General features: G+C 42.2%; 1 protein-coding gene across 2 annotated transcripts in view; it reads left to right on the forward strand.

The window, feature by feature from the left end:
• Nucleotides 1–19732, forward strand: part of LOC122806316 (cryptochrome-1-like) — a 401673-nt gene that overhangs the window by 100948 nt on the left and 280993 nt on the right. For both annotated transcript variants that reach the window (XM_044076633.1, XM_044076634.1), the window contains 2 exons: nt 12302–12486; nt 18564–18652. In XM_044076633.1, coding sequence (XP_043932568.1) covers nt 12302–12486; nt 18564–18652 — 274 coding nt within the window. The remainder of the gene's footprint in view (nt 1–12301; nt 12487–18563; nt 18653–19732) is intronic.

Below are 19732 nucleotides of genomic sequence, written 5' to 3' on the forward strand. Positions count from 1 at the left end.
CACAGGAGGGGTCTGTTTCTCTTGGCATCCTCACAAAACCAACCATTTCAAGATCCATTATCTGACCAGCCATTCCAGTGCTCCTGAAAGATTGCCAAACTGTGCTACTCAGAGGAAGTCGGGGGGGGGGGGTCACTTGAATCTCCACCATCATACCTTGTCAGCCATTAACTATGAATTTGGATGTTGAGAACAATAACTGGAGGCTATTACATTTTTTCAACATTTCCTCCAAAATTGGAATAAAAGACCCTTCCAGACTTTCCACCCCAGAAGCAAAGGGCAACAGGGCATGACATTTCAAAGCTGCTAAGCAAGTAAGTTATCCACGAGGTCCCGCCACACCAGAGAGGATCCAGAGTCTACTGGAGGTTCCTTTTAGTACTAAAATCAAAAAAGGAGACCTAAGGCCAATCTTGGGCCAGAGTTATTTGAACCAGTTTATCAAGCATACATCTTTTATTCACAGTGCAGTCCATATTTCCTGTTCTGAGGAAGGATGACTGGATGTACTGTGTAGTTCCCCAGGATACTTATTTGCGATTGAGAGTTCTAACCTTTGGCCTTACACAGCCTGCTGGGTGTTCAACAAATGTATAGCAGTGGTAGCAGCACGACTCTGGTTTCAGGGGTTCAATTATTTAAATGGCTGTCTCATCACAGCCACCCCAAGAGATTCACTGTCCGAAGCAAGAGTCTTCTTACTCTAGCTGTGCTTATCCTTGAGAATCACAGTAAACTTCAAAAAATCCAAACTGTAACCAATTCAGATCCTAGAATTGATAGGGTGCCAGCTGGACACTACTGCTCGGCTAGCTAGACTACCCCTGTCCAGACTGTAGTTGCTTTGTCTTGAAGCTTTGCAGGTGTTGCATCACCAGAATCCAGACCCTTCTGCTATTAGGCTCCATTGCAACAGATATCACCCTAGTCGCGCACTCAAGGATTAACATGAGGGTACTCTTTGTCTCCAGTGCTCTATGCTGCATCATCCAGTTAACCACCTCATCCCACTCACCAGGATTTGCAGGCTGTATATTCAGTGGTGGCTAAGCCATTTTGTGCTTCCTCTGCCAAGGGCCACTACGACTGTGGATGCCTGCCCTTTGAGATGGAGGTGGGGCATTTCGAAGGGAGGATGGTCCAAAGTACGTGGTCCCAGACTGAGGCCTACCTTCCCATCACTGTCAGAGAAATGCAGGCAGTCCTTGTATTGCAGGCCTTGGACTGCCTCCTTATGGGTGTGATTCGATGCAGTAGGACAATATTTCTGAAGTCTAGTATATCATAAATAAGGCAGGACCTGTTCTTACCTACTGTGTCAGAAAGCGACAAGTATGGCACTGGGCAATTTCTTCTCAGTGCTTTCTTATTGCAGTGCACATTACAAGGAAATCCAGTGTCTTATCAGATCAACTGAGCAGGTCTGTTCTACTATCACATAAGTAATCCCTCGTTCTGTGGCAAACAAAATTTTCAGCCACTGGGGTTAATCTTTGCTGCAACCTGCAATTCCAACCTGTACCAAATGCAGCAACTCCTCTGTGATCCCTCAGGTGGGAGGATCCCTGAGGGATGCCCTAGTCCATCTTTGATACAAAGGTGTCCTGTGTGGTTACCCACACAGGTGCTCTGTTAGTGAAGTTTCTGTAGAAAGAGGCAAACATGATCTTCGTTCCCCTTTTGTCCTTGACCGGTTTGGTTCCCCTTTCTTATGGCCTCACCTGGTGTGTACCCACCTAGGTCCTGATCTCCCACTCCTCCAGCAGGACTTGCCAGAAATCAAATCCTTCAATCTGACTGCTTGCTTTCTCCTCAAATTCCAAGATCTCTTCCAAAGTTATTTAAATTCTTCTCAGAAGCCTTCAGCTAGGAAAACCTACAGAAGTAAATGGAAAAAGTTTACTATTTTGGTCAACTCCAAAGGTTTAGATCCATTTGCAGTGCCTTTGTCTTTTATTTTGGACTTCCTGGTTAGTTTTTCAACGTGGGCTAGCTTTTCTATGATTACAGTCCAATTGGTGGCCATTTCTAGTTTTTATATGGGAGAACAGCCTCTGCCTATTGCTACCCTCATGCTTTCAAATACTTTCTTCAGAGGTACTTTCTATGCTGCTGTGGAACATCACTGTTTTGCTGCAGAGTCTTAGGGACGCCATTTGAACCTGTAGCTACTGCTGAAATTTCTTTCTTAAAAGCCTTATTCTTGGTAGCTGTTATTTCAGTTAGGAGGATTTCAAAGTTGAAGGCCATGTCATATAAATATCCATGTTTGATTTTTCATAAAGACAGAGTTTCTCTCTGGACTAAATCCATCTTTTCTTTCCAAGATGGCCTCCAAAATTGTGACTCAAAGTATACATTTGTCATTCTTCTTTCCAGATTTTTCCAATAAGGCTGAATAACTCCTTCACTTGTTAGATGTTTTGTTTGTATTTATACTGTTCAGAGTGCTTTAGGAAATGAGACAAAACCAGACACCAGTGTATCTAAGGTTACCTTGTCCAGGTGGCTGTCCTACTGCATTTCCTTTGTGTGTAGAGCAAAAGACTTGTCTGTGTCCTCTGAGCTGAAAGCACATCTTACAAGACTGGGCTCTGGTTATATGGATTTAGTGGTGTACCAGTTGACAATATTATGCAGTGGTTGTGTGACCTAATACAGCTGTCTCTAATTACCTGCAGTCCAGGTCTAGTGCATCTTTTGGTTCCACCATTCTGCAAAATCTCCTTCCATGCTGCCTCCCTTGGTTAATTTAGCTGGGGACTCTGTTCCACCTGTTGAGGCAGGCAGTAAAGACATTGGATATGAATGTTGTGTACATGTGTTAGGTCTGTATTTTCTTATGTCCATCTTAATATGCTCGCCTGGCATCCCCATCCCCATGCCAATTGTAATTGCTCTATGGCAACTGCTAGACATCACTTAACCTGCCTGGAGCACGGTTTGATTTCTATCTTGTAGTCTGCTCCTTGTGGTGACTGTGTTCTACCTAGGAATGTGTTTACCTTCTGAAGGATTGTGGTCATGTTTTATGGAGCAAACTCAATCTGAGGGCTTTTGTTATGGGAGAGGGAGGACATTAAACCTTGGAGCCAAAGTCTGAATTGCTGGCCTACAATCCGTATAGATTTGATATTCCCACCTGTTGAGACGGACCGGAAAAGATAACATGGATCCAAAGTTATGGTAAGTACGTAACTCAATTTTACTTGGCAGGACATAAGAATTTAGAAAAGATCATGCGTTTGTCTCGTATTAAAAAAAAACAGACTGGGCCACAAAGGGAGTTCACATTGTCTAGGTGATTTTTTTAGTGTGTTTGGTTTTAGATGTGATTTAGTAAAGATGTTGTAGAAAAGTACTCATCAAACCTAATAGATATGAGGCAGCCTTTGCTCCAGTAAAGCAAGCATTCTCTAAAAATGCATCACTAGTGCTGTGATGTGGGCTTCTCTGCACAGTTTTGCAAAACACTCTTAGCTGAAAGTGATCTCACTGTCCAGGTTGACATTTAGGGCTACTGTCATCAGGAGTATCTTGTCCTATTACTGCCACAGACTTTTGCTTTGGGACTCTGTCCTAAGCATTGAAGTGGCTGGACCAGATCATTTAAGATGTGAAATGTATGTACTTAACATAGTGATAGATCTTTATGTTCCAAGCTTGTCCACGTCAACAGCCCTATTCTCATTTTCCATTTTGAAGGAATGTATGTTTTTAGCAGAAATAAAAATTGTAGTGAAGAAACACAGCCAAAGTTATAAAACTCACAAATTTGTGTGTTTTATTACTTTGGCTGTGTTTCTTCACTACAGTTTTTATTTCTGCTGTTTGGACTTGTTGCTGTAATGAGGTTTATCTACAGTGGCCTTCTTTTCATTGCTTTGAATGTATGTTTTTAGTCTACTTGTTTAATTATCCCTTGTTCTTTTTGGGTAGATGGGTGTTCACTGTTCTGGGGCACTAAGAGATCTGGAGGTGAGGTGCAGAGCATTGGGGGAGCAGGGGGGAATTAAAACTTGTGAAACCTTCCAAGTGCCAAGCTAACTACAGCCTGTGGCTGGTGGTCCTAAGCACTGAAGTGGCAGAGTATTTATCATGAAGATCTGTTATTACTGAAAGTATGCAACTCTCTTTGTGGCCCTTGCAGTTGTAGCAGGCAGTGAGAAGTTGTTGTCATTGAAACCCTTTCCCATGTGAAAAAAATGTGGATTTAAAATGTATCCTCCTCAAAAAAACCTGCATCTTCAGCGACTAACCTCGAGGAAGCCGCTTCCAAAGCACCAGTATGCACATCCTCAGAGGTTATTCAAACGTTAGCTACGGCAGAGGTCAAAGAGGAGCCAGGCTCCACCGGACACCTTTCTGCGGTCCAGGAATCAAAAACCTCACCCTTAGGCCACATCCCTGAAACTAGGCCCTCCATATCAGCAAAATCAACTCGTCTGAAGAAGAAACCGAAGACTAAACACTTATCTCCTTCCTTCTTCTGAGAAGCAACCAGACTGGCAGTCCTTCTCCCAGTACTTACTGCAGGCCTTTAGGGGGCCCTTAGGCCTTCAGCACCTGCAGCTGCTACATTACCCATCCTCAGCCCCAGGCCAGCCTCTGCTGTCTCTGTCCCTTCTACCCACACCCAGGAAGAAGTTTCCTCTTCCAATGAGTCGGTCACCTACTCCTCTCAAATAGCTTCCCCTTTGGACTACTACTCCTTAGACGAGGACCACCTGGAGGGACACTACCCCCCCCCCCCCCCGAGGACATTATCTCTAGGGAAATGATCACTAAAATGAGGAAATACTTTGTGGGATTCTGTTCAAATGACAGAAGTCCAAAAAAGGTATTTTGAGTTACTACAAGTGGAATCGCCCTCCCCCTTGGCTGCCCCTCCTGTGATTCCAGCCTACCTGGATGCCTTTACATCAGCTTCTAAGGCTCCAGAATCACAACCACCAGCTCCCAAGAGACCTGACCACTTTATAAGGTCTCTGAGCACAATTACCTTATAACCCCCCCCCCCCCGGCAGATCCTGCATTTATGGCAGTGACCCCTGACAACAGTCCAGACTCGTACATTTTTCCTCCCTCTTGCCTTCAGACAAGGACAACAAAATCATGGGCAGGCTAGGGAAAAAGATGTATACATCTTCCACGCTAGCCTTCAGGGCAATCAACTACCAGACCCACGTGGTCAAATATGTCTTGGGTTTGGTTTCTCAGGCTTCCTCTTTACCCTCCTCCTTGCCTGACTCCCCAAACAAGATGCAAATAGCATCTCAGCTGTCCCTGGTATCGCGGGTCACCAGACACTCGACAAAGTGCAGCTCTGATGTAGCTGAGGCTTCCGCAAGATCTGCAGCATCAGCTTCTGTTCTGCACAGATACTCCTGGCTTAGGCTACAGCCCCTGCCTGAAGATTTTAAAACCAAAATACTGGATGCGCCTGTGGATAACAAATTCTTGTTTGGCAAACAGTCAGCTGAACTGTTTAAATGCCCACAAGAAACAAGTAAGGTGCACAAGGACTTAAAGCACTTGCTGGCCTCTCCACTACCCACATTTTACAGAAATTACCCATTCAAAACTTCATTTGTCAAGACCCCCTGCTCCAACCTCCTTCTCCACTTCCAGATGGACAAAAGGGTCCAGGAAGGCTCCTTCGCCTAGGGCAACCCCCTCTCACCCTTCCAATAGACAACCCTTTCTAGATGGGAACAACAATGTGACTGTCTCAGCCACCTTTCCCTGTCATCCTACCTATGTCAAAGACATAGCCTAAAAACATGCTGGCTATGCCCTTGCAACTCCCACTCTAATATCACCCACCCCATCCAACTACTACCTTTCTTTCACCTCCACTAACTACCTTGATGATAGCAAGCTCAGATGCTCATAAGCCTAGTACTTATTATACAGCAGGAACTTCTCATTGTTACATTTGTTAATGCCTGTTATGTACTTCACAGATAAAGATTCTAGTTGTCTACTGATGTACTATGTTCTTCATCTGTAAATATGTTGTAAGTAATTTCTATGTTAAATTGTTAATCACTATGTAATCCAATGTAACTACTGTCTGTTTATTTTACTGTGGAGCTTTTCTCCCCGGGCCTCCGCTGAAAATGGACCCACGTCCAGTTGGACACTCCCGGTCAACAAATTTAAATAAATAAAATAAAATAAATAAAATGTCACTGTCGGCAGTAATGGAAAAAGGATACTTCACATCATAGCAAGAAAAACCCATACCACTAGGCATCCCCTTCCCTCCAGAGAACCAATTTCACCTAATTCCGCAGGTTATCCAAGACCTTCCCGCCCAAGGGACCATAGAAACCATTCCCCAGGCCAAGAAGGAAGAGTGTTTTACTCCAGGTTATTCCTGGTGCCAAAAAAGAACGGCCCTTGGTGGACCATCCTAGCTCTATCCTTCCTAAACCTCTTTCTGAAGGTTCCTTCCTTCAGAATACTATCTCTTCAAAACCTGCTTCCACTATTGCCACCCAAAGCTTTCCTGGCCACTTTGGACCTGAAGGAGGCATGCCTATTCTCCCAGACTACAGGAAGTATCTGCACTTTGCTGGACCCTCCTCACACTTTCAATTCTCTGTCTTTCCCTTTGATCTATCCACTGCACCAAGAGTCTTCACCAAATGCCTAGCACCAGCAATAGCCTACTGCAGAACAAAGGGCATTCAAATTTACCCCTACCTAGATGACATCCTCATTCTAGAAGAAGGGAAAGTCACCCTTGGAGATCATCTTCTCTTCTCTGTGACCCTTCTCCAGAGTTTAGGATTCACCGTCAGTCTAGCAAAAATCATCACTGTGTCCATCTCAGGACAAAATTTTCCTAGGCTGCCGAATCGGGACCGACTTGATGAAGGCCTTCCTCCCTGAGGACAAGGTCTCCTCCCTAGTCATCCACTTCCAGGACCTCCTGTAAGTCATCTACCTGTCAGCCAGGGATTTCATGTGCTTTCTAGGTCTCATGGCAGCCACAATTCGTATGCTGCCCCTGGCCAGGCTGCACATGAGGAAGTTCCAGTGGTACCTGAAGAATGTATGGTCACAATACAGCCACCCCCTGGACTTTCAAGTACCATTCCTACTATGCCTGAAAACAGAACTGAGGTGGTAATTCCAGCAGGTGCAACTAAACCTAGGCCTACCCTCTGCAAACCCTCACGCCAATGCAGTGCATGCACACAGATGCCTCTGATCTAGGCTGGGGAGCAACTGTGAACAGCCTGAATGTGCAGGCCCTATGGGAGCCCTCCCTCCAGAATAGCGCCTCAACATAAGGGAGATTATGGCAGTCCACCTAGCCCTACAGGCCTTTCTCCCTCTCGTGCAACCTGGACCCTTACTATTCTTTACAGACCACACAACTGTGATGTGGTACATCCAACAAACAGAGGGGGGACCAGGTCTTACCTGCTCTGCAGGCTAGCAGTGCAGGTATGGGAATTAGCCTCTCAGAACAACATATCAACTGCAGGCTGTTTCTATTCCATCCCAGGACAACCATCAAGCAGATGTCCTCAGCAGATCATTCTCTCTGCATCACAAATGGATGTTGCACAGCGATTGTCTTCTTGCAGTGTCCACCAGTGGGGCACACCTCAAATAGATCTATTTGCCTCCCCCCAGAACAGACAGTTACAACTTTTCTGTACCATGGATTCCTCACCACAAGCTTGGAGAGTGGACGCCTTTTCCATCTCCTGTATGCCTTCCCTCTCTTCCCACTCATTCAGAAAGTCCTCCTAAAAACCAGGAGGGACGAGCCAAAAATCTTGCTGGTGACTCCCTATTGGCCAAGACAGCATTGGTCCCCCCTTCTTAAATCTCTTGCCAAGGGCAATCACCACAAATTGCCTCACGAGGTGAATCTGCTCACACAACAGACGGGATCTATGATTCACCCACACCTAGAGATTCTCTGTTTGACCCTCTGGGTGTTAAACATTTGATCCCCTTTAGACACCGGTACACTGAGGACATGCTATCTATTCTTCAGGAGGCCAGGAAACCCAAGACCAGGGGGTCCTATGTATCCAAATAAAAAGGTTCTCCATATGGTGTCTCCAAAGGCATAGGGATTTCTTCCAAGTGGATGTTCTCTAGTCCTAGCCTGTGTGTATGAGCTCATAAAAGCAGACTTTTCATACCCATCAGTGAAGGTCCACTTATCAACCATTTCTGCCTGCTTACCTATGGACCCAACTCTACTTTCAAGATTGGATGTCAAACTATTCTTAAAAGGGGTTCTTCACATTAGACCACCAAAGAAACCTATTCCTCCACCTTGGGACCTAAACTATGTGCTAGAAAAACTAACAGTTACTCCCTTTGAACCAGCTGGCTCTGTTTTTTCTGCAGATGTGCACATGGAAAACAGTCCTACTAGTAGCCCTTACCTCAGCCAGAAGGGTTTCAGAATTACAAGCACTAATGGCATCCCCACCCTACACTATCTTCCACAAAGATAGGGTGACCCTACGCACCACTCCCTCCTCCATACCCAAAGTGGTCAATGAGCTGTCGCTCAATCCGTCTATTCTCTTACCCACCTTCTTTCCTTCACCAAAGAATGACTGTGAGAGAGTAATTCACCTCCTTGATGTCCACAGCCAACTAAGGTTCTATGTGGACAAAACCAAAATTATCAAAATCCAGTCCGCTTTTTGTGTCCTTCCACCCCAGGGCCTCTGGCAAGGTGGTGTCAAAACAAACTATTTCCTGCTAGAAAACTATCACCTTCTGCTACTCCCACCTTGGGAAACAATTACCTCGTGGGGTCAGGGCACACTCTAAGAGCAGTGGCCTCCTCTGGGGCCTTTTTGGAAGGCCTGGATGCAACTACCATTACTGAGGCAGCCGCATGTTCCTCAGTGCATACCTTCACCAAACATTACAAATTAGACCATATCTCCAGAGCAGGATTTGCAAGGGCATTCCTGCAGGGATTCCTGGAAACTGCTACTTCTTCACCACCCTTCCTTCTCCTTGAGCTGTGGTATTCTTCCACAGTCCAAATACTGAAGCATGGGAATAGGAGATAGAATAGTGGTGTAAAATCTTACCATAGCAATAGATGTCCTTCTATTCCATGTTGCAGTATTCCTTCCCTCCCACCTATTCCCCTTCATTACATTTAACATGTCTAGTGGACATCACTTGGCACCACTTGGACTATTGTCTGACTGGGCAGTCAGTTCTGTGGTCTGTGCATGCAGACATCACATTTAAGGCCCCTGGTTTATGGCCCTGCGTGTGACATTCCACGCACTAGCAGCAACCTGGCTTAAGCTTTTGCATAGGAGCCAACATTCAGGTCACCTGAGGCGGAGGATCCCACTGTAAGAATACTGCAATATGGAAGAGAAGGACATCTATGGTTATGGTAAGATTTTACACAACTATTCTTTTTGTTGAAGAGCAGTCATGCAAACTGTGCAGGAACTCTGATTTAAGCAAGCAGACATCCAGATAATGGAAAACAATGTACTCTGTTGTCTCAGGTGAGTAGATACTGAGAGACTAATCAGTTTGTAAATGTTCTGGACACTATAGAAAGACCAAAATATGTGATAGTAATGAGAATTTTCCACCATAAAACATAACAAAATCATTGTGGGACTTTGACAGTGATTGGAAGGTATGTATCCCTCGTGTCCAGAGCCATTAGGAAGGCATTTTGCTGCAAGAGAAGCAGGTCTGCATTCTTTATCGACTTGAACTGTTTCATAAACTTGTTCAAATTTTACATGGTCTGGTGCTGAGCATGCGTGCTTGAATGCAGTTTTGTCCCAATGCAAGCACATTTATCATATAGGCTTTTAGCTTAGCTTTTGTTTGGGTAGCTTCATACAACAGATATGAGACCATTAATTTATGTTAGTGTGACAGAATTTGTCCTATGGGTCTGATATTTAGTAGGCCTGGCCCCAAAAATGGCCATAGTGTAAACTTGTTTCCATAAACGTAAAAACTCATGGGCATTCAGAAGCTGTTTAGCTGAAACAATTGAAGTTATTAACGGTTATTTGCATATGTCCCATGGGCCTCCATTGCAGGAGGTTTAAGGTATCACATAGTGAAAACTCTACCTTGGCTGGGTTTTCTTGCAGTTTGTACTGAATGGTTTGTGTAATATTTTTACCTTGTGGTTTGGATAGTTCTAATATTAAGATTGGTAATGGACTTGTGCTTCAGGAAGCCCAGGACAACCAAATCTCTAATGGAGCAATAAGTGAAACCAAGCTCTCCCTTTAAATGTCTGTAAAACACTAATAAATGGATAGAACTTCCAGCTTCTTTTGGTAGCTTGGGGGTCTTTGCAGTTGTTTGATATGTTTAGTGAAATATATCCTAAAGGAGGCATTGTTCTTGATAATTGGTCAGATCAGTGCTGAATATTAGGGAATAATTACCTCTTTAGACCTTGATGATATTCTTCTGGCAATTATCTGTGCTAAATAAAATGATTTCCTGGCAACCATTGTCACCGGATTGTAAAAAGAGAGGACTTTTCCATCAGTCCAAGTTCCTGAGTGCATTTTCATTTTGTAATGGTTTGCTGTATATACAGTATGATGAGTGGTAGGCTTATCTACCAAAAATAACAGTACTGTACTTTTTATCCTTTAATTTGAGCCCATTTGTAGTACCCCAAGAGTTTACTTGGGGCAGTTCCCCAGTTTGCAGACATTTGCATACTTAGCTACTCAGACAGCCAACACCTCTGGGTAGTAATCTGAGAAGTTAATGCCAAAAAGGAGTGGTCCCAGCACTGCGCTCCAAAGGACACCTTTGGTCACTTTTATGCTTTCTGATGAAGCACAAGCAACTTGCACAGTGTGTGCTCTGTCTTTCAGCCTCCCTGCTATCCATTTTTAAGGCAGTTAGCTTCTGTATGATGCCAGTGTGGGGAATGGTGTCGGAGACCTTGGCCCGGTCAAGATGCAGCATAATAAACCACGTTGTCACCGTCTGTGGCCACCATAACCCTTTAAAAGAAATTTACCAGGTAAAAAAGACAGGCTCTACCTTTCACAAAGTCAAACTGTTGTGGGTCAAGTCAAATAAGGTTCTTGATGTTGTAGTTTATAAGGTCAATTAAAATAGAAACCTCATCTATAAAGCCAAGCCACATGATTGATGTGATTAAAATTAATTTGATGTGTTAAACTGTTGACTTTGAACACTTGCATCATTTTCAAAGTCAAGTGCTAAGCTGCCAGTGGGAGACAAATACTTGTGATACCCACCACCTATCCCCACAGCTTGTAAGTTTTTATAGTCATATCATCATCTCAGCCCGGCAGCAAACTTGAGAGTAATTTCTGTCATCCTGCCTAGCAAGGATTAATGAATAATTATAACACTGTAGCACCACCAGGAACATAAAACAGACGGGTCATTTGTAGCCCAGCCATGAGGAAACAGTTTTTTTTGCTTTGCAGTTCTCAAGACTCCACACAATAATAAATGGCTGAGCAGACTGTCCTCAGCCCCCAGAGAACACATTGCAGCTCTTTCAGATGGCTAATGTTTAAAGCCCCTCACTTTGAGGAGAGTTAAATGCAACAAGCAGTGGTCTAACACCCAGTATTCTTTTGACTGAGCGCTGCATGCAGAGTCAGTTGCTGGGTGAAAAACTGCAGAAGCAGACTCCACTATTCCTACTGTTGCCTGGCTCTTTTATTGAGCACAGGTGTTGCTGTGAGGAGCCTAGTTAATCAGCTTGCAGAAATGTACTTAAAACACAGCACCATGTAGCCCAGCTCCCTCTCCCAGTTGCATGCACCAAGGGTGATTACTTTGACCATGTTGCTAACTTTGCATTGATACCACATTGTTTTTGAACCCTCTACAACAGACGTTACACAGCACAGCCCAGGCATAATATCAACACATAGGTTATCTAGAGTTACGTAGAGCCTTTGCTAAGCAGTGTGTAGAAAGGTTTAATTTAGGGTGGCTTCAGAAAAGGGGCTTCTTTTGAGAGTGTATTTCTCTTGGATGCTATGTTTTTAAGAGACCTCTGTCTTAAGTGATGTCATTCAGCAAGCACTGCTTGTCGGCCCGGAATTCGCACTGGACCCAGTTTAACCATACTGACAAAGTAATTGTGATCAGTAACCATCTGTTTTACTGGTAAAGAAATGGGATGCTTCATCTAGGTTGCGTATTCACTTTTTGCTTGTAGTGGAGACAGAAAAGGGAGAAGTTTCTTTAAGTCTTTGAAGTAAATAAATACAGAATTTTAAAATAACTGTTTTTGTTGTAGTATCATTGAGCTGAATGGAGGACATGCACCTTTGACATACAAGCGATTTCAGACTCTTATCAGCCACATGGAACCACCAGAGAAGCCTGTAGAGACCGTCACACCATCTTTTATGGGGAAATGTGTTACACCTGTGTTGGATGACCACAGTGAGAAATATGGAGTGCCATCATTGGAGGAACTTGGTAAGAAAATTCATTTTCCCATGCTACTACACTGTATACATTTACCCGTTTTCTAAACTCAGCATGACAGAGTGAAAGAGGTCCAAAAAGCATTTGGTCCGCTAAGCAAAAAAGATACTAATTAGTACTGCTTAGGTCCTTTCTAAGTATTTAAGTATGGACAATTTGTACAAGAGTTAATGTTATACTGATTTAATGGTCTTTATCTCTGCTTGTGTGCATGGCTGTTTGCACGCAGATGTATTTGACATGTATATAGTTTTCAAGAGTAAAACCTGTTTTGTGATTGATTAAAACAGGTGAGAGGATATGAACATTTGGAAGCACATCTTTGCTTGATTTCAACATACAGTATTCTAATTCATAGTCATTCACTTACAAGCCTCACTAGTTCATTTTCTTAAGGAGAAAGTCATACTTTAGAGCTGTCCCAGACCAAGCGTTTATTTAAAGATATCCTGGATAAAGCTAAGGCATTGTGCTGTATCAGTCTAAATGCACTCCTTGTTCCAGTTTAACTGTGGGCAGGAGGTATGTGGCAGCATAGGTTTACATAACTGGGTACAGTACCTGATACAGTGACAAATTTTGCAGGCATTTCTTTTCACAATGAAAGCGCAAGTAAAGGTTCTTCTTTTGAACATGCTAATCTTTGTGTGATTAGCCTAATGTTGTTAGAAAAGCATTTGTTTATAACACCTTCCCCTTTAGTGCATCAGGGTTAGTTAGTTCTCTTGAGTTACTTGGAGTTAGTTTATTTATTTATTTTACATTTGTTGACCGGGCTAGTCTAGCTGGATATATGTCCGTTTTCAGTAGCGGCCCGGGGAGAAAAGCTCCATTGGTTATTACAAGTTTAAACAGAGATAGGCAATACAAGGTTATAATTTATAAACAGAAGTAGATAATACAAGTTATTACAGGTATTATGATAGGAGCAAAAACCAAAAAGTGTAATAAAATTTTTCTTTTGTTTTTTTTTTTTTTTTTTTTTTTTTTTTGTGGATTACAATAGTCATATGAGAAAACATATATCTACATAGATGTTATGAAAAGGGAAAGCTATCAAGGAAATAGGGAGAAGAGAAAAAAAAATTATGGAAGAAGAAAAGAGAGAGAGGAAAAAGGAAAGTTAATCTGGGTTAGTGCAGGAGCAAAGCCAGTGTTTATTGAGATACATTTTGAGTTGTCTTTTAAAACGTGGGAGAGAGGTCAAAGATGAGATCTCAGAGGGGAGTTTGTTCCATATTTTTCCAACAGAGTTGGAAAAGAGGCAGTCACCTGCAGAGTTACTGGGTTTAGTAGTATTAATCAGTAGTTTGTTTGAAGAACGTAGATGTTTCAGGTTATTGTATGGTGAAATGAGGTTAGAGAGTGTTGGTGTTTTAGTAGGTTGGTATAGGATCTTGTGAGCTATTAAGAGCTGTTGAAGTACGAGCTGGTTGGGAAGTTCAAGCCAACCTAGTTGTCTTAGATTCAGGCAGTGATGTGTTCTAAAAGGGGATCCTGTAGCAAATCGAGCAATATTGTAGTAAGATGTTGCTAGTTTCTTGAGGTTGTTTTTGGAGAGATTAGTGTATATGGGGGAAGCATAGAGAAGAGTAGAGATTAGGTGAGATCTGGCTATGCTGGTCCTTGCCACAGGTGTAAGGAAGGGTTTGATTTTGTATAGGGATCCTATTTTTTTATTAACTAATTTTATTGTGTTGATGTGAGAGTCAAAGTTGAGATTATTGTCAATAGTTATTCCTAATAATTTTGTGGTTGAGTCAGGAGTGAGAGTGAAATTTAGTGGGGTGGACTTACGGGTAGGTGAGAAGAGTAACAGTTTGGTTTTCTTGGGGTTAAGGAGTAGGCAGTGGTGTGAGAACCATTGCTCTACAGTGATTAAAGCTTTTTGGGTAAGAGACTGGAGTTCAGTTTGAGAGGTAGCTGTGCAGATTATAGTAGAATCATCTGCATATTGTATGCAGGTAGTGTTTGGGATAGCTGATTGCAGGTCATTAATAAAGATCGAAAATAAAAGGGGGCCTAGGAAAAAGTCTTGAGGTACACCTAAAGAGATAGGAAGGAGATTAGATAGTGAATTTTTCCAGAGTACTGCCTGCTGACGGTTTTCTAGGTAAGATGTAAACCAAGTTAAGGAAGGAGGATCAAGTGAGAGAGATTTTAGTAAGTGCAGAAGAAGTTTATGATTAACCATGTCGAAAGCTTTAGATAAGGTCAATGAAGACTGAAGATGATAGATTATTATTGTTGCGGTTACAGTTGATGGAGTTTGTAAAGGAGAGTAAAGCAGTGGTGGTGCTGTGGGAGGGTCTGAATCCATGCTGACAGTTAGCAAGTAGGTTGTTATGGAGAAGGTGGTTAAGTAGTTGTTTATGGATCCATTTTTCCATGATTTTAGCTATAGATGATTGAAGTGCTATGGGGCACCATAGTTCTCTTTAGTTACTTTGGAGAATGTAGTATTCAGCAGTTCTATTAGCACTGTCAGTACTAGGTATCTGTAAATTTGTTTTCCATTTATCACATCCTGTTGTTTTTTGTGCTTCATGCAGCTAAATTTCATAGCATGGAAATTGTATTTCATGTATTTGTTTCTCTTGCCGATAAATTTGGTTGTAGTTTATTTACACTTTTGATAATCACGCTTTGAGGTCAGTTACATAATGACATAAGGCTAATAACTTTAATTCCTGTAAATAGTAACATTTTATACAACTTCCCTTTTTATTTACACTTTTGATAATCACACTTTGAGGTCAGTTACATAATGATATAAGGCTAATAACTTTCAGTCCTGTAAATAGGAACATTTTATATAACTTCTCTTGGCTTTTTTATTGAGACCAATTTAATACAGTAGTGTATTAGAAAAAAAATGTATAGTTTACTTGTATACGTGTGTGTGTGTGTGTGTGTGTGTGTGTGTGTGTGTGTGTGTATATATGTATATGTACATATATGTATGTGTATATATATATATATATATATATATATATATATATATATATATATATATATATATATGTATATACATGTATGTATATGTGTTTGTGTTTTTATATATATATATATATATATATATATATATATATATATATATATATATATATATGTACATATGGATAGGTGAACCTAATGTATAACTTGAGGAGCAATTTTGAGTCCACACAGTAAAGTACAAAATGCATTGACCTACGCGTAAGCAATTTTTTTGTTCTTTAATTGCAGTAATCAAGGCAGGGCTTGTGGCTATGAATGGCAGTTATGAATTGAAATGCATTGCTATGGGCATTATTTATTTCACTTTCTTTTTAATGGCAGATGAGATAGCAGAAAACTGCAACCACACTCGTTTCTGGGTGGTGTGTGTGTGTGGGGGCGGGGGGGTTGGGTGGGTATTGTTTTTTAGGTTTGGGTGTGTGGGGTGTGCGTATAGGTTTGGGGGTCTGTGTGCACGTGTGGGTTTGTGCGTGTGAGTTGGGTGTATGTGTGCACGTGCGAATTGGGTGTATGTGTTCATGTGTGGGTTTGTGCATGTGAGTTGGGTGGGTGGTATGTGCATGTGTGGGTTTGTGCAAGTGAGTTGGGTGGGTGTGTGCACGGTGTGGGTGTGTGTATGCATGGTGTAGGTTTGTGCATTGTGAATTAGGTGGGTGTGTACACATGTGGGTTTGTGCGTTGTGAGTTGGGTGGGTGTGTGCACGTGTGGGTTTGTGCGTTGTGAATTGGGTGGGTGTGTACACGTGGGTTTGTGCGTTGTAAGTTGGGTGGGTGTGTGCACGTGTGGGTGTGTGAGTTGGGTGTGTGCACGTCTGGGTTTGTGCGTTGTGAGTTGGGTGGGTGTGTTAGTGTAAGTTGGGTGGGTGTGCATGCTTGGGGGTTTGGGCACACAAGCTGTGTCAGTGTGAGGGTGTGTGAGAGTTGGATATGTGAGTGCGGGTTGGGGGTGTGAGGGTGTGTGTGCATGTTTATGAGTTGGATATGTGTGCATGTGTTTGGGGGCAGGGTGTGTGGATGTGGGGTTTGTGACAGCAAAGGGCAACTGTATGATCACACTGCAACAAGTAGTAGGACACCAGATGCTGGTAATATTTGTTAGTAGTAGTATGTATAACCCACGGCAGCAATCTACTCTTTTCGTTTGTTTTGTACATGGTGAGGTATGGCAGTTGGCGACCTCGGAATTGAAATACGTTACTGTTTGAATTATTTCTTCCACTTTCTTTGATCACAGAGGTGATGCCAAAAAAGCAGCTGTTAGCATCTTTATAGGAACAGTCATCGTTACAGGTACTTACTCTTAATGTGATTCAGAAAGCCTTAATTAACTAGCATGTAGCCAGGCCGTAAGTTGATTCTGTTTTTTACCAGTTTTTTAATTTATACTTGTATGTATGTGTGTGCGTGCTTGTATGTGTGTATATGTATATATGTAATTTTATATATACATATATATATGTATATATATATATATATATATATATATATATATATATATATATATATATATATATATATATATATATATATCTACTTCATTACGACAGCCCACTTCACCGAAACCCAGAACAATGAGACCACAGCAACAAAACCCCACAACAATGAACATTCACAACAGCGAAACCCAAAACCACGAAACACCAACACAAACATCACAAACCCACACATACACACACAACAACCCCAAAGTACCTAACACACAATACTACAAACCGTGTAGGCAGGGGGGGCAAGCACCCCTGCTCCCCCCACACCCCCCCTTCTTTATTATTCAAACTCCGAGATCGCACAGACACACAAGGCACACACTCACCCACACATTACATTCCCAAGCAAACACACACACTACACACACAGCACACACTTACACACACCACTACCCCTCAAACACACACTTGCACATTCATACGTATTTGCATCGCAATACCAGCACTGCTAGATCACAGTCCCATAATGTCTGAATATAAATTTCACACTCATAACTCCAACATCGCACAGACACACAAGGCACACACACTCACACATTACATTCCATCACAAACACACACCACACTGACAACACACACTTACACAACTACCCCTCAAACAGACACTTACACATACATACTTATGGGCATCGGAACACCAGAAGCGCTAAACACAATCCTGTAATGTCGGGATTTTAAATTTTGCGGCTCTGGGGTTTCAATGTTCTACAGTGACGGACATCTGGTCCCAGTCTTCTAGGTTTCGTTCATATGAAGGGAACCCATATATACATACATATATATATATATATATATATATATATATATATATATATATATATATATAAATGCATGTGAAATATATTAGATTAACAGAGGACCCCTTTAACAACCATTTAATTAAGCACATCGGCTACTTTTGCTGTGTTAATGGAGCAATCAACACTGATGAGAGGTTTGAGGGACACAGCCCCTTCAAAAAAAAACATTTCATCAAGATCAAATCAGCATTTTAGAAAACAGCCTCACCGAGTCAGAAACTGTATTTTGTTAAAACAATAACACGTCTATATTGGGGGGGGTGTCTGTCTGTGTGTCTGTCTGTAGACCACAGGGAAAATTGGTACTTGTGAGCAACAAAGCTGTTGGCTGAGAATCCTAAAGTATAAAGAACCATGCGCTGTAGACAAGCTGTCTTACAACTTACACTCAAGCACTTTTATTGTTTAGTAATCAAAACTTTTTATTGAAAAATGAATAGATAAGTCCTTTTGCCCTTAAAAGGACTTAGTACAGCTCACTTTGCACACACAGAGATCTGACATACTGTATACCACACGAAGAGCACCTACATACTCACAGACACACAGTAACACATGCCCACCTACAGACACCACTCATGCAGACATATGGGCAGATGTCTGTATTCATTGATTGTTGTGTAACTTTCTAAAAGTATTACATGAGACGAATGAGAAAAGCAAGTGTTTTAAAAAATAAATAAATATATAATAAAAATCCTTAGTTAGCAATGCTACTTAAGGTCTTTGCACTGCATGGTATTGATTTGCAAGTTATGTATAATCTCTCCTTGTATTGCAGGATTTGAAACTGAAGGCTTGCCATCAGCGGTTTGGCCTGGTGGAGAAACAGAAGCACTCGCCAGACTTGAGAGGCATCTAGAGCGAAAGGTAGGTGACAAAAAACAGTGTACCTTCATTAAGTTAAGGTGAGGTGTCTGTTTAGTGATTGCACTGAATGAAATCCAGCTTTTCCTTTGGGGGGGGGGGTGATTCACGACAACACATAAACTGTTATATATTTAAAAATATACTTGGTGCTGTTTTATTTGAATACTTGTTTAACTGAGTAGTGTGGCAGTTTAGAGCAGGCATTTGAGTCAGATTTTTTATTTTTATTTATTTATTGTTTGTTGACTAGGTCAGTCCGACTAGGCTAGTAGCTTCTTTTCAGGGGGAGACCCGAGGTGATATTTATCCTGCTAGGAGAAGCTTGGCAAAGGTATTGGGGAAACTTCCTTTACTGTTTTTGATGGGTATCATGGTATCTTTTACATCCGCGTGATCTACGACCAACTGTGCAGGTGGGCTTTGGTTTAACTTCTCATCTGAAGGATGACTCACTTGGAAGTGGTGCACACTCCTTATGTTGCACTGCAGAGTCAGCAGTTTATCTCCCCTGGTGGGGGAATAGAACCCACAGCATTCTGCACCAAATGTAAGTGTGCTAGTCTTTCACCATGGATACTGCTTTAGTTATTGAGTTTGTGAAGCACTAATGGGGAGTGTGTGAACACTGTGATTAACTACCCTCACAGAAGGAAACACCTTGCAGCTTATCAGTGGGGAAACAGTAGCAGAGTAATGGTGTTTATGATTAATCAACAAGCAGATGTTTTTCATGGGTCTTGACTCCTTCTGCACCCCTCCTCAGGACGTGTTTGGTTATGCCTTCACACCTGTATTAAATACACTAACTTTGAAGTCACGCTGCCTCTGATATGGGGGCAATACTGATGTTCTTTGTTTTTCACTGTTGCAGTCATCACCTGTGGGTTATCCTGCTGTGGTAGTCCTCGCCCGGCTCGAATACCAGAGTCTATGTTTTTCTGCGTCTGTTGCAGTCGCCTGTAGTCTGACGTCAGGTCGTCAGTGCTCAATGCTATAAAGCAAGGCAGCCGACATCATTACATCAGTAATTCTTGCCGTGGAGCATGTAGCAGATGCAGTTCGCACGAGTGCCGATCGGTT

Source organism: Protopterus annectens, chromosome 7.part0 (assembly GCF_019279795.1).
Source record: "Protopterus annectens isolate FY-2018-M chromosome 7.part0, PAN1.0, whole genome shotgun sequence".
In the NCBI taxonomy this organism is placed as follows: Eukaryota; Metazoa; Chordata; order Ceratodontiformes; family Protopteridae; genus Protopterus; species Protopterus annectens.